Raw genomic sequence first — 16,495 nt, 5'->3', positions numbered from 1 at the left:
TCTAAACACAAGGTACATATAATGTGTGTTATAAAATAATAAAGTAATGTATGTATCAATAGAAAGAATGATTCATTTAAACGAAGTTACTCAATCAATCAGCAATACTCTTATATCGTATATCATGGAAAACAAAGGAAAGGGTCTAAAAGTACACTTAGATGATGAGCCTGACAGAATGAACGTATTCACCTGCTTTCACTCAGAAAATGATCATAAAACTGTTTTTTTCACTTGGCAATACTTTGCCCAACTGTTTCACAGATGTTCTTAAATATATTCTGGTGATCTGTTGTTGATCTGTGATTTGTTGTTGTTTTCTCTCCTGTGTTTATTATTATTTTTCTCTCTTGCCTCTCAAGGCTCCTGTAAATAAGTCCTACATGCTGTCACACAGGCAGCAGCAGTGCATGGAGACGCTGAATGGTAGCCCTCCCCTTATGTTCCTGGCGACGCACCTTATACATGCTACAAACTTCAACTGGAGCAGAGGACACCAGCGCACTCCGCTGTGCTCTTACGTCTCTGCTACCTACTTAAGGACAGATGGATCTGACGCTGGAAGGCATCAACAGCGGCACATTTAGAATTTTCTCCATCCCATGAAGACGGATCACTTCTTCTCCGTTTGACTTTTTCTCTGTTACTGATCACAGTCCCGATGGATATCTACACATCCACGTTATCACCAGCGCTGGACATCTTCACGGGTTGTTATCTGCTGGTTATAGGTAATTAAAAGCTGTGCTTAAGCTTTAATTAATTATTTAATATGATTATTTAGCGCTCCGGGGCTTTGCATCCCTGCTTGGCTCAGTTAAGTGCGAGTGAAAAATACAGTTGTACTGGATTAATGTCTTCTCCAGGACTTCAAAACAGAATCGTAAAGTGGCACATTTTACTTTTCCATAATCCATTTTACGCACATTATACTACCTGCCTGATGGATTCTCTTTTATGGAGAAAAGACCCGGTTTTCTCCCTCATCTAAAACTTCCAGACGACACTTAGAGATGTAGGGTAAAAAAAGGTAAAGTGGCAAATTCATTCTCTCATTCAGCATCTTATTCTTAGGTGAAGCTGCGAGTAGGTTAGTGTGTGTGTGAGTGAGTGAGTGAGTGAGTGAGTTGTGTGTGTGTGTGTGTGTGTGTGTGTGTGCGCGCGTGCGTGCGTGCGTGTGTGTGTTCCCTTGTATTGATGACGTTGTGGGGACAGAAACGCACAACAGGTTTCAGCACACAATGTTAACCATTCGATTTTAAAACTTAATCTTCAATTAAGATTATGGGTTAGGCATGTGGTGGTGATGATTAAGGTTAGAGTATACCTCCTTATAATAACAATAAGTCATGCAGTGTCCTCCAAAGTGACAAAAACTAATGATTCCCTGTGTTAGAGGGCAGCCTTTAACCCTAGAGGATATAGAACATGTATTTGACATTATGTCATCATGCAGTATCTATATATAGTGCTGGATGAGTTCATTAGGGGAATTGAAAGGTACATTAAGGGTCCTCATGTGGACTATAAAGATGACACATTGTTGAGCAATTAGTCCAGTGGAAGCACATTCACAGTAGGGTGTTACAGCATGATGTGAGATATGTGAACTGCAATACTGTAGGCTAGGGTTCTATCTTACATTCATTTTTATTTTATATATCTGACAGTAAAGCCAGCCTTAATTCGTAGTACCCAGCTAGGATGACAGACACCTGCAGCCGAGCTGTCGTTGTGACAAGACAGTAAATCAACTGTACAACCAGAGGCAGATAGAAACATTTACTGAGTGTATTGAAAGATGGATAATAATTTGGACAAACAGACTGTGTGACAATTGGCCAAAAAGCAAATAGAGCTGACCCTGAAGAATGGTGCATTGCCATCTAATCCATCATTTGATAAAAAGCCTCCATATTTTGAAAGGATGCGTTTCCTGTACTGCACAGAAGGAGCTGGTGTACACCTCCTGGTTGAGCGTTGACATTCACATCTACAGTTCACCCCTGCTCATTTCTATGTTATCCACCAGAAGGAGTATGTGGCTGATTCTTTGTAATTGATTACTGAGGCATACGTCACATTGGGTATTTCACACTTTGTTGGGGATTTGCAAATGATCATCTTTCTGGTATGACTACCTCGTTCTTTTATTAAAAGAAATTGTTTGAAAATGATTGGCTTATCATAAGGTTGCTGTACATTGAAAAGGGTTTATTTTCAGTGATAAATAAGTAAAGGACTTTTGATAATATCATCCATAATACATATAGAATTTGTTCAGTGGTAATGGATAATTAGGAGAGGACATGTTGTGTAATTTCTTTCCCCTTATTGTAATGAACTCTTGAGCGTGTTCAAGCACCCTGGTGTGGCAGGACGAAGGAAATTATACATTTTATTTATAGAAAGCGTTTCATAATACTCAAAGACACAAGTTCAAATGATTATATAAAACAACACATAAAAATATACAACACACAACATTACTTACACATTAAAAGGAGTTCAGAAAAGGTGGGTCTTGATTTGATTGAAATATAAACAGTATGGTGCAGTCTCCGGTACATTAATGACATATCTTTTCTCTGCTACCCACACAGGATGAATGTGTAACACTTACATTAAATTATGGCCCTCGTCAGGGTAATTATGTTTTATTTGAACCCTTCTCTTGACTTAAAAGAAAAACTACAAGACCAGCCCCACAACATGTCAATAATATAAAAGTGTTAAATTAGTACAATTTGTTAAATGTACCACAATTTAAACGTTAATATCTAAATGGAAATCAATGTAACCAAAATGCAGAGAAAGAAATGCAGTCCTCTGCATATGGCAAGGTGCACCTTTATGAACTGTGGTGAAGGTGAAAAGTATCTTTTAGAAGTTAATATTTATATAACTATTAACTATTTTGCTCAAGGCCGAAATAAAATATATTATTTTCATACAGTCTCTTAGGTAAAATATTTTACACAGTATTTAAAGTCAAAGCCTGCCCATCCTGGAAACTGCATTCTGGTAATAGTCTGAGAAAGTCCATGTAGGGGGAAGTCAGAGTGGATGGATCGGTCAAACAAACACAGGACTTAAACCCAGGAGACAGCAGTTCGTGTCTCATGTGAAACTTAATTTATTTTAATTTATGTTCGTAACTTAAATAATGTAACAAACAAAAATTGAAAACCATCCATCCATCCATCCATCCATCATCTACCGCTTATCCGGGGTCAGGTCGCGGGGGCAGCAGCTCAAGTAAGGAACCCCAATCTTCTCTTCTTCGGGCCACATCCGCCAGCTCCGACTGGGGGATCCCGAGACGTTCCCAGGCCAGTGAGGAGATATAATCTCTCCACCGAGTCCTGGGTCTTCCCCGGGGTCTCTTCCCAGCTGGACGTGCCCGGAACACCTCCCTAGGGAGGCGCCCAGGTGGCATCCTTACTAGATGCCCGAACCACCTCAACTGGCTCCTTTCAACGCAAAGGAGCAGCGGCTCTACTCTGAGTCTCTCACGGATGGCTAAACTTCTCACCCTATCTCTAAGGGAGACGCCAGCCACCCGTCTGAGAAAACCCATTTTGGTTTTGTACACGTGATCTCGTTCTTTCGGTCATGACCCAGCCTTCATGACCATAGGTGAGGGTAGGAACGAAGATCGACCGGTAGATTGCGAGCTTTGCTTTCTGGCTCAGCTCTCTGTTCGTCACAACGGTGCGGTAAAGCGACTGCAGTACCGCCCCCGCTGCTCCCATTCTCCGATTCTCCGGCCAATCTCTCGCTCCATCATCCCCTCACTCGCGAACAATACCCCGAGGTACTTGAATTCCTTCACTTGGGGTAAGTGCTCATTCCCTACCCGGAGTAGGCATCCCAACCGCTTCACACTCGGCTGCGAACCGATCCAGTGACTGCTGAAGGTCACAGACCGATGATGCCATAAGGACCACATCATCTGCAAAGAGCAGCGATGAGATCCTGAGGCCACCGAACTGCAACCCCTCTCCTCCACGACTACGCCTCGATATCCTGTCCATTAAAATCACGAACAGGATTGGTGATAAAGCGCAGCCCTGGCGGAGGCCAACATTCACTGGAAACGAGTCCGACTTACTGCAGAGTATCCGGACACAACTCTCGCTTTGGGCGTACAGAGATTGGATGGCCCTCAGAAGTGACCCCCTCACCCCATACTCCCGCAGCACCTCCCACAGTACCACCCGGGGGACCTGGTCATATGCCTTCTCCAGATCCACAAAACACATGTGGACCGGATGGGCGTACTCCCAGGCCCCCTCCAGGATCCTTGCGAGAGTGAAGAGTTGGTCCGTTGTTCCAATATTTAAAGCCAAACCATGATATTTTACAAAAAAATTTGTTTCCTTTTAATTTACAACATTAACGTGTTTAAAAAGGAAACTAATCCGGGATAAAATGCATTTCCCTTGAGTTGTAATTGAACATGCAATTGAGTTGCATAGGAACGTGATTTTGTAGGAGACAGGGGTGGCCTCAGGGTGGAAATTGGATTCATGGTAAGACAAGGCAGCCAGCTACTATAAATTCAATAAAACATGAATAATGACTAAATACTTAAATAAATTCATTTCATTAAGCCCACTGGTACTACTACTGTGTCCATGCGGCCTATTCTGGGCCAGGACACTAAATGAGTTAAAGGTCATCTATAGGGATCTTTCAGCAATTCATTGGAATAGTGCATCACATGCATCATATCTCCTTTGTCGTTACATGAACATGCACAAGCATCTCAAGAAGATTCTCGCAAGTGGTCATTATATACGACTTGACTGTTCAGAAACTACAATGTTAAACTGTGGAGGTCAATCCCTCTGAAGAGTGTTTCCAACGAGATCAAGACATTTATTTGTTTTATTCATTTGATAATTGCTTCAAAACGTTTATTTATTTGTATATATTGATTTTAATTTTAGAAAAGGATGTTGGTTGCTTTTGGCTGACGGGAGGTTCCCAGGTGTAATCTTTTTTCTTTGTACTTCTTTCACCTTCCCCCTCCTCTCACGTAATCCCTTTTCAGGAAATTATGTAGCATTAGACCTATTGAGCTCTGTTGGTGTAGGATGCTTTCTTCATCCTTCTCCTGACTCTCACATTATCATTCACCCATACACATGCAAACAACGATATGCGCCTACTTTAAACACCTCACGATTATGCTTGGGTTTGGATTATATTCATAAAATCAATTCTGCGCTGCTGTCAAACATGGTTAATGTTTGTTAAGATTTTCTGCTAACCTTAAAGCAAGTGGTAAGAAATTAGATTTCCTCGACTTAAATCAGGGTTGATGCTTAAGAAACCAAATGCTGCATTACTTTTAAGTGAGAGTCACGGATTCTGAATTTCATAACATTATTCATCTCCATCGTTGCATATAACATGGACTTTTTAAAATGGTCTGCATCCTTGTATTCCTCATTGACCTGTCTAAGACCCATCTGCCTTATAAATCTAAGCAGTGAGGTGTCACCATTTATTTTGTTTTGTTTTATGCAGTAAGTGGTTAGAGCAATTGGCTTGGCTGCACGAAAGTGATTATCAGCGAGCTGGAAGTTGTTTGGTCTCTGGGCTTTGTGCTTAAGAAGTCCCACAGCCGGCACGGTTTAGAGTTTGGTGAAGGAACATAGTGAGGGCAACGGAGAGAGTCTGTATCAGTGTTGGAAGTACAGAAAAGTGCATTTACTTTCACATTTAATCATAAACTTTACAAATAAGCGACACAGATGTGTTGCTAATGACATTTAAAGCCTGTTTAATTAAAATGGCAGTTTGCCTACAAGATCTCAGAGTGAGTCTCTACCTGCAGAAGTAGAATCCCCTCGTACAATTTTGCCAAGAAAAGTTAACAAGATCGTGTCAGAAAGAGTGCAAGAGTCGGGAACAAGATGCCGCTGCAGAGTTAAAGATGTTCAGAAATTGTTCATCAGTGTTAACCACTTGAAAATGACCTTTTCCAAACAACTAAAAGAACTGCCTTAGACATGAAATGTTTTCAGCTGAAGCTTAGCCCTGCTTCGAGTGCCATCATCTTATTCTGGTTTTCTTCCATCCATTAATAAGAGAAAACATTTTCAGTGTAACCAACTGAACAGAATCGTTTGACATTTTGGGAAATGATCTTGTTCGATGGCACAGATACTTACATCATGATGACTTGATTTCGTCCATATGCCTTAAAATTCATCCTAAAGCTATTTTTCCAATGTTTTATTAATCCTTGCTGTTTTAAAACTTCTACACCCTCTGGCCTCTATGTCCTGCTCTTATAAGAGACATGTTAGCCCCGGTCGCTAAAAACAGAAATATTGAATAAACAGCAGTTTGTTTGTTTTTCATCTGCGTATTACAAATGTCGGTGTGATTTTGACTGAGGTTTCTTACTTATTTACAGAAGTTCCAGCTTCAGTTCAGATCTCTACATGAAGCTATAGTCAAGGAGGCAGTTAGCATAGCATCAAGACTGGAAATGGGAAACAATTAACCTGGCTCTATCGAAATGAAAAAATGTATACCAGCACCTCTAAAGCTCACTAATTAACACAATATAACTTATTTAAATCGGTACAAAGTGTAACAACAAGAAGTTGTCATAAGGGGGGATTTCTGGAATTTCTGCTTGTTGCCTGACTCCAGGAAGTTACAGCACCTGGCCAAGAAATAGTCAAACACATAACCGCCCCCCTCCCCTAAAAAAAAAAAACAACAACTTGTCATTTAAACAAATAGATACAACATGTTGTTAAGTGAGCTTTAGAGGTGCTAACAGGTGGTTTTGGCTGTAGATACATACATATCAATCTTCTCATCTAACTCTCTGCAAGAAAGCAATTCAGCATATCATATTCAAATAATAAGTAAATGCTTTCCTCTAAAGCTAAATCATCTACTAAATGTATGACTGTATATTTTTTAGTTGGTTGGTTTAGCGTTTTGCCTCTCTTTTGCAAAGAGGCTGTTAGTGGGCGGAGTTGAGGGTCTTTAGCCAACCCCGTTCATTCACTATAAAATGACTGAGTTACTGTGTAACTGAGTAGTCTTCTCTTGGCTCCCAGGCAACCTCCATCCGGTGTCCGTGTGGCCCACCCCAAAACTGTGTTTATTTGATTTAGTAAACTGAACAGGCAATTTCAAGGATTTTCCAGATCTAATATTATTCATATTAATGTAGGTGACAATCACGTCATTTTACTTTTCCATATGTATTATGAAGAGATGTTGAATGTAAGCAGCACTAAGGTGGAACTGTTGACATGAGCAGTTGCCTCCAGGTTGTCTTAGAGGGGGAAGCTCCGCCCCCTCCTCAGAAGCAATCTGGATGACGAACTGAATGCTCCGTGTCTTCATAGCTGCCTCACTCTTATCTGTATTTTACAGGTCACTTGTTGGTGAAAAATATCAATGTAAACTTCTTTAAGCTGAGCTTTGTTTGGACGAGTGTTATTAAGATATTTTGATATCGTTTTAAGACTCAAAAACTCTTTGATACGCCGCCACTGTCGGTATATTGCCGCCGGCGCGAACTGTAGAAACTCTTTGATACGCCGCCACCGCTAGCACGTTGCCGCCGGCAGGCTGTATTGTGGGTTTCTGTTGCCTGGGTCTAGTCACCAAGTTTTAAGATTAATTACTTTGCACAATAGCTGAACTTCGTCTACTATGTGTATAAAAAGCTAAAATGAATGGATACATTGTTCGGTGCTGAAAAACACAACAGTAAGATGTTACAGAGCTGTACTCGTTAGTGTAAAATGTTGATATAGTAATGTATGTAGTTTGAAGGTGTATATGTCGATTTGAATAGAAGCAATCTGGATGACGAACTGAATGCTCCTTGTCTTCATTGCTGCTGCACTCTTGTCTGTATTTTACAGAATCATTTATTGTTGCTGTGGTACCAACTTTGGGACCCGTAACATTCGTTTTGCACTTTCACTCACCTTTACATACATTACAAAGATATTCGATCTTTACCCTTTTTACACACTAGTTTATTATGTTTGGTTAATGTCATTCTGTGTTTGTCATGTCCATCAGTTTTAAATAACGAATAGATAGTGTGCAAACACAAAACTGAGTATGCGTGCGACGCCATGTTGGATGATATACAAATCAACAATGGCGAATAAACAACTAGCAATACAACTCCGACTTCTTCAAAGTATTTTGACTCTCTGGAGTCCTCTGAAAAGGCAAGATTCAGAGGAAAAAGTCCAAATTTGCGGCCGTGACCCATACACGCTAAAGCCGTCGGATTATATTGAGGATTTAGATTCATTACCACCGATTGAATACCCGGTGTGAACTACCTTGTGCTACAAACGTCGTGGGCAACCAACGCACAAATGAAGGCATACAAGAGCTTAGATGCTTTTAATTTCTTTGTTTCTGGCTGGGTTGGTAGTCTTCTTACCAAACCACTGAAAGATGACAGGGTGCTCGTCCATGCCCGTGTAAATCACTCTCAAAGAGCTCGAGATACACCGCTCAAGCCGTGGTTTGTGAGTGAGAAGAGCGGCGATGTTATCCTCGCACACTGATTGTATGGCTGGATTAAGTGAAGCATGTTCTCACATTGGTGCTTTGCTTTTTGCAAGTGAAGTAGTCTCAAGAATAAGCCAAACAAAAACATGCACAGAAGAAAAGAGCAAATGGCTGCCATCACATGTAAAGAAAGTGCCTTATTTACCAGTCAGCGATATGGAGAAGTAAGGTCTTACAGTGTTCGGGTATATCATAAGCACAAATGTTTAACGTAAACATTGAAAACATAGCTTTAGCATGAGCTCTTACCAGATATAAAGTGGACGCCACACATACGTGTGAATTGTGCTTTTTCTCCTGTTAAATCCTTACGAGTTATGTTGCTAAACCACAGTTTACGGCGTTCGGTAGACAGCAATTCATCCCTCTTTTGTGGATCGTTGTTTTTGATGATTTTAGGAAATCTAAAGAACCGTTTCTCTGGGTCATGAGTAGCGTTATTACCACAATTACACACTGCGCACACGATTGCCATTTTCTTTCAATCTTAGACGTTTAAATACAAAGAAAATTACGAAGCATTGCAGCAACTCCCACGCGAAGGGACGCCGTCTTGGTTGTGTATATCATCCAATATGGCTGATTTACGGGTTGGGACGTAAGCATGACGTCACATGCACACGATCTATACAGACTTCCACCGCCAGCTGGTATGGAGAGTTATTTCCTTTCACAGCAGGCGCAGAACGTACGTGCTAGTTGGCCTTTGACTGTAGTCTTTGAGGTGTGTTCAAGTGCAACTTTTCATACATTTATGTCCTTAACAGGATGTGTCAAATGCCTGCCCCTGGCATGTCAGCAGTCTGTCTCTTGAGGGCGAAATAATGATGTTATAACTGTGCTGGGAAAAACATAGAAACCCCCTCCAATCCAGTCTATTAAAGCATGTTACAGTTTAACAGATTTCTAACTGGAATTAGGGCCCTGTGTTGTCTCTTGAGGTTTGCCTATACGGACAGCGAAACCAACACAGAACAGGAATCTGATAACACTCACAGCAAAGCAAACAGGAGTACACCCAAATCAGGCATTTTGTGAATTGAACATCACTGTTAACTAAAACTACTTTGTATCCTTCTTTTCCTCCCCTCTCTATCTCCCTCTTCCTCCTGTGTGTCTCAGCTGTTCTCTCCATCGTGGGAAACCTGCTGGTCCTTATCATGGCAGTCAAAAGATCATCAAGGATGAAACCGCCGGAGCTGCTGAGCGTGAATCTGGCAGTGACAGACCTCGGAGCAGCTGTTACCATGTACCCCATGGCTGTGGCCTCTGCCTGGAACCACCACTGGATCGGGGGAGATGCTTCCTGTTTATATTACGGACTGGCAGGGTTCTTCTTTGGCATCGCTAGCATCATGAACCTGACTATCATGGCCATAGTGCGCTTCATTGTGTCCCTCAATCTGCAGTCACCCAGTGAGTACTTCAGGGCTGGAAACACTGATTGGAATACTACTCAACCACTGTATACCTTACTTTTTATGCTCCATGAGACAATGCCGTCATTATTCAAGGGGTGACTCTTCCTGTGACGAAGGACTCCAGCAGTAGTGATGAAACCTTTTATTTTTTAACATTGTCTCTAAGTAGGAGTATGCCTATATTAGGATTTTTATTTCCCTGTATTGCACTTTAATACACTGAACATTTTTAACAGACTCATTAACTTTGTGCCCTGACACTTAAATATATTAAAACACACTGTACTGACAGCTGACCTTTTTCTTAATGACAGGCATGGTGGCTGCTCTATGCCTGTGAAAATCACACTGGTTTGACAGTGAAGGCAGGAGATTTATGAATTCACAGTGTGGCAAGGTTAGGGCCCTTGACTCCTAAGAAGTGGTATCAGGTGGGTGTAGCCAAGTGGAACAGTGCCATCATATACTGTAGATGCCATACTAGAAGAGCTCTTCAGATGCAATAAAAATAAATGAACTTTCATTTGTAATTTTCCAAACCATTTACCTAGGCAAAATAGCAAGGACCAGTCAGATTTTTATTTATTTTTTTAACTCAAAAAAGGTGTGTGGTCTGAATAAATGTACAACACAAATATATACTGAATACACTCACATGCATATGTACATATCTGTATATCTGTTCTCATAAAAAAGATTGTCCATGTGGGCTTAAAGATATTGGTAGAACAGGCTGAACTGTTTTAGAAAAAATAAGCCCCATTTACACGCAAAAAGTATTCAATTTATTTCCCTTATTCCAAAAAAGACAAAATTACTACTAAGCTGTTATCATGACTAATTAAAATAAATATTGCACCAATATTCCCGTATACATGTAATAGTCAAGTGTTTAAAAAAAAGTGTTGACTGTCCCTCTTTCATTCCTTTAATCACCTTCTTGAAAAGTTTGAAGTTGTGATATTTGCTCATATCCCAAAAAAAAAACATCTTCGTAAATGAGTTTCTCCTTCCGATCAGAAATGTGAATTTTTCTTTTCGAGCATGCATCTCTATCTCAGCCTTCCAAACTGTTGACTAGTTGGTTTGTGTACAACTCACAGAGCTTGCCGTAAAAACCCTATGTCCAAAGAATGCTCCTAAAATCCAGAATAATATCCCACATGTTTTGATCGGAAAAAGATTTCTATAGAGCTGAACAGTGAGTGAGGTCAGTCTCATGTTTATGCACGTGTCCCCCACCCCCTCCCCTCTTTATTATGTGGGCTCTGGCTTTGATCCTTGCAATCATGTATTTCAAAATTCAGGAATATAGCCTCTATTTTGCATAATATGTAAACTGGTCCATATAAGTGCCTTAATAAAGTACAACCAGTCCGTAATGTATATTATAAGGAACCACTCTATAAACTTTCAATGTTATACGGATGATACCCAATTATATCTATCAATTATACCAGATTAAACCAATCAATTCGTTAAACACAGACAAAACTGAAGTTATCATATTTGGCCCCAAACACCTCCGAAACACTTTTTCTAATGACATAGAAACTCTGGATGGCATTAATTTGTTCTCCAGCACCACCGTAAGGAATCTCTGCGTTATCTTTGATCAGGATTTGTCTTTTACCTCCCACATAAAACAAATATCAAGGACTGCCTTCTTTCATCTACGTAACATTACAAAAATAAGACACGTCCTGTCTCAAAATGATGCAGAAAAACTAGTCCATGCATTTGTTACTTCAAGGCTGGATTACGGCAACTCATTGTTGTCCCAAAAAGTTAAGACTCTTAAGACTCTTCAGGAAATCCAAAATGCTGCGGCACGTGTATTGACAAACAAGGAAACGGGATCATATTACTCCTGTATTAGCTGCTCTGCACTGGCTCCCAGTAAAACACAGAATAGAATTCAAAATCCTTCTCCTGATTTACAAAGCAATTAATGGTCAGGCTTCAGCATATCATAAAGATCTCATAGTACCTTATAAACCAAATAGACCATTGCGCTCCCAGAATACAGGATTACTTATGGTTCCTAGAGTCTCTAAGCACAATGGGAGCCAGAGCATTCAGCCATCAAGCTCCTCCTGTGACACCCTCTCGACATTTAAGAGCAGGCTAAAGACTTTCCTTTTTGATAAAGCTTATAGTTAGGGCTGGCTCAGGCTTGCCTTGGACCAGGCACTAGTTATGCTGCTATAGGCTTAGACTGCCTGGAGACACAGCTTTGCTCTCCTCCTTCTCTTCATCACCATCTGTATGCATTTATGTAAATGTATGTTACTAACTCAGCATCCAGGGCATCATCCCTGGGAGTTTCGGTGTCTAATTTTTTTAAACATTTGACCACACCATCATTTCTGTCATATGGATTTTGTATTTATATGATGTTGTTTATCCTGTACACACAACATCTATTGCATGTCTGTCCGTCCTGGGAGAGCCCTGTAAAGCCCACTGATACAAATGTGTCATTTGTGATATTGGGCTATATAAATTAATTTGATTTGATAATGTACAGCGTGGTTAAACAACAAAAAGACCCAAAAAAAACAACTAACCCTTGTTTTTCATTCTGCAGATGAGAAAATCGGCTGGAGGAAGGTGAAGATGCTGTGCATCTGGATCTGGCTGTACGCTCTGATCTGGGCTCTCTTCCCCATTATGGGCTGGGGACGGTACGGCCCGGAGCCCTTCGGCCTGTCCTGCTCTCTTGCCTGGGGACAAATGAAACACGATGGCTTCACTTTCGTCATCTCTTTATTCTCATTCAACCTCGTCTTGCCTAGTGTCGTCATCATCTGCTGTTACTTTGGCATAGCCATAAAGCTCTTTTTCACCTACAAAAAGTCAAGTCACAACAGCAACCGAGTCCCTAATATTGTCAAGCTCCATCGAAGGCTGTTAGTGGTGAGTCACTATTATTATAGGTTTGGAGACTCATTGTATTTAAGATACTGTCACGGAACATGTTTGGATCCAAATGCTGCACACAGGAAACCAGGAACAGTTGGTAATGACGTTTAATGTCAGAGCTAGGCAGGTACAGGGTAGGACAGATAATGTGCACAGGTAAGGCAAAGCCAAGCAGACAAACCAATAGGAAACAGGCCAAAGGTAGGTCGTGGCCAGGCAGAGGATCGGGAATCGAACCATGGATTTGGAGATTCGTTACACCCTTAATAATCATTTATCCATTACTTTTAGCTATCTACTACTACTACTACTTCATCCATTGCATTTAGATAACTATTTCAACAATTTATTAAATACTTCAGCTAACTATATCAACTGTTTATTCATTGCTTTTAGCTATTCCAACCAGGTATTCAACACATTTAGCTAACTGTTTTGAAACTCCCCTTTTACATATTTCCATCATGTATCTATTACTTTAAGCCAACTGTATAGCTAACCTCTCTACTTACTTGGTGAATTTTGACAAACTCTTATCCGTAACACAATTGTTACAACTAAAGCAATATGTGGAGATATGTTTAGCTACTCTACAATCTTGAAGTAGCCTACTGCTGCTTGTAAATCATAGAGGAAAACTTTTCAAAGCCAGTCTTGGCTAAGTAAAGCTAGGTTTTGTTTTATGAAATACAAAGATCTAGGACTAGCTGCTTAGAAAATCTTACAACTGCAGTACAGGTAGTGCATATAAAAACAAACTGGTTATTGTTCCTCCGAGACTAGCAGACGTCTGTCAAATGTTGGATAACTGGTGAAATGTAATTATTGTTTGGATTGTATAATTAACAAGGACAATACAGGTAAACATTGTTACATGAGAATTGCAACAGATGTAAGGTATAGAGGGCATCTATCTGAATCTCGTTTGCATCCCCTTCCACATCCACATTAGACAAACAAATGGATAACACAGATTTCAGGGTGAGAACACAGGAGGAAATATCTGTGTACGTGATCTATGTACTGTGTCTGCATCCACATATAGCTCTAGCAGAGGAAATCCACTTTAGCAACATGCAAACCATCAGGACATCAAAGAGGATTATAAGATTGTTATTTATATATATATATATATATATATATATATATATATATATATATATATATATATATATATATTGCTAGGTACATATTGGTAGGTCAAGACAGTTTTTTATTTTTACATCTTGTGGGATTTTCACCGACTCTATCCTTCTGTTCACTTGCAGATCGCTGTGCTTATCAGCTTCGGCTTCATAGTCTGCTGGACGCCCTATAGCATAGTATGCCTGTGGTCTATTTTGGGTGACAGCAGCTCCATCCCACCCGAAGTCAGTCTCCTCCCGTGCATGTTTGCAAAGAGCTCTACCCTATACAATCCTATTATCTACTACGTCTTCAGCCAGAGCTTCAAAAGGGAGGTAAAGAAGCTGGGCTGGTTGTGCTTCGGCTCTAAAACAGGCCATGACGCCAACAACATCACTGACAACAGCATGTATATGGTTAATACTGACATCAAGTCCCAAGTAGAAGTACAGACTACTGTGCAGCAGATTGAGGAGTGAAAGACAATGGTTTTGTGTTGAAAGACAAGAATGACTTTGTGCTGTTTAACCCTGGAGAAAATAGTGGTCTCATAATGTGTTATGTCACAAAGGTCATCACTAGAAAGCACTTGTATTTGTATTGTATTTTTTCCAGTATAACTTGTGTGTGCTGTTATAACATAACAAGCAGAGTAATGGCTTCTTTTGCGTGTAGCCATCATAATTCAGAGGGGATGATTGCATATAATGTTAAATGCTGTGAAAGTTCAGCCAACTAAGCTATAGATAAGAGTGAAGGCCAATATTGAAGAAAATCATGCATTTTAACACATTACATACCAAAGGTTGTACAGCAGAATATAACAAAAATGTTAATTTGATCACAGAAGAAATAAGGATTTTCTTTTTTACTTTAATACTTAAGGTTCAATCTGTCATAGATTCAGTATACTTATTTGTTAAAAATAAATAACTCGCCAAATCAGTACATTCCAGAAAACGGAATAAGAGTTCAGGGATGACATTTACCATCAACTGTATGTGTTATATGTTTAAATAAGTGACAGCTGCTCATGTTTCATAAGTCTGCCTCTAAAAATGTTTACAAAAATAACACATATTTTCCATGTTTGCCCTGTCCAATGTATGTTGGCTTCTCCTATTATTTTTAGCTGCAATCTGCATATTGTTTAGGATAAGGAATGTGACCAGCTATACTATTGTGAGAATGAGGCTGTTATTATATATTCTCTTTATTACCAACAAATATGGGCCAAAACCAAAAATATAATGTGTTCTACCGACAAGTATTGTCATGTATAGCCATACATTAGACTGATGTTCATTGCAATGATGGAGTATGTCAACCGAATGCTTTGCATTTATTTCCATATTGTACAGTTTTGGCTTATTTATTTGGTTTCTTGCTGAGAGTACGATGAGAATATTGTCATCACTCTCATTTTTAGAGCTGAATATAAAGCTACACAACAGTAATAATAAGTGACCTTTAGTGGTGCTGGTAGGTTTTTTTTTGTTAATTTCTTTTACCCTTTAGCTATTTTTCCAGGTTTTGTGCTAAACTAAACTCATCCTCCTTGATCTAACTGCAGCATTTGATACAATTGATCATGACATCCTCCTCAACCGTCTTCACTCCACAATTGGACTCTCTCACTCGGCCCTAAACTGGCTCACCTCATATCTCACTGGGAGGACTGAGCATGTCACCTTGGGAGTGTCAAAATCACAAACACACTCTGTTACCTGTGGTGTCCCTCAAGGATCTGTCCTGGGCCCCACTCTATAATAATAATAATAATAATAATAATAATAATAATAATAATAATAATAATAATAATAATAATAATAATAATAATAATAATAATAATAATAATAATAATAATAATAATAAAATAATACAATTTATTTATAAGCACACTTTTCATTTGCGTAAACAAAACTCAAAGTGCTACTCTTTTCACCATCTACATGTGTCCCCTTGGTCGTGTCATCAACCGGCATGGAATATCGTTCCATTGCTATGCTGATGACACACAACTCTACATCAGAACTAACCCAACCCCCTCTGCACCTCTGCCATCATCCACATTAACCACCTGCCTAGAGGAGATAGAGGCGTGGATGAAGCACAATTTCCTCCAATTAAACAGCACTAAAACCGAAGCCCTTCTAGTTGGCACCCCACATCAGGTCCAGTCCTCCTCCATAACCTGCATCACCTTCTCCAGTCAGAACATTCCACTCTCATCAACAGTCACCAATCTGGATGTGAAAATGGATCCTCACCTGACCTTTGAGGCCCACATCAGACAAACATGCAAGAACTCCTTCTACCACCTCAAACATATTGCCAAACTCCGCCCCACACTCTCTCTGTCAGATGCTGAAAAGCTTGTCTGCCTTTGTCTCCTCCAGACTTGACTACTGCAATGCACTTCTCATCGGAATTCCGAGCAG

The 16,495-nt window shown here is 40.0% G+C and overlaps 1 protein-coding gene across 1 annotated transcript; it reads left to right on the top strand.

Annotated features, from left to right (window-relative positions):
• Positions 1-655: 655 nt before the first annotated feature.
• On the top strand, positions 656-14,759 carry opn8b (opsin 8, group member b). The gene is made up of 4 exons (XM_029425659.1): positions 656-731; positions 9,706-9,999; positions 12,595-12,923; positions 14,198-14,759. Exons 1-4 carry the CDS (start codon positions 662-664, stop codon positions 14,531-14,533), a joined length of 1,029 nt encoding a protein of 342 aa, XP_029281519.1. The 5' UTR covers positions 656-661; the 3' UTR covers positions 14,534-14,759.
• Positions 14,760-16,495: the final 1,736 nt, after the last annotated feature.

The sequence above is a fragment of the Cottoperca gobio genome, chromosome 24 (genome assembly GCF_900634415.1).
Source record: "Cottoperca gobio chromosome 24, fCotGob3.1, whole genome shotgun sequence".
Lineage (NCBI taxonomy): Eukaryota > Metazoa > Chordata > Actinopteri > Perciformes > Bovichtidae > Cottoperca > Cottoperca gobio.
This window is presented reverse-complemented; position numbering and strand designations above follow the sequence as displayed.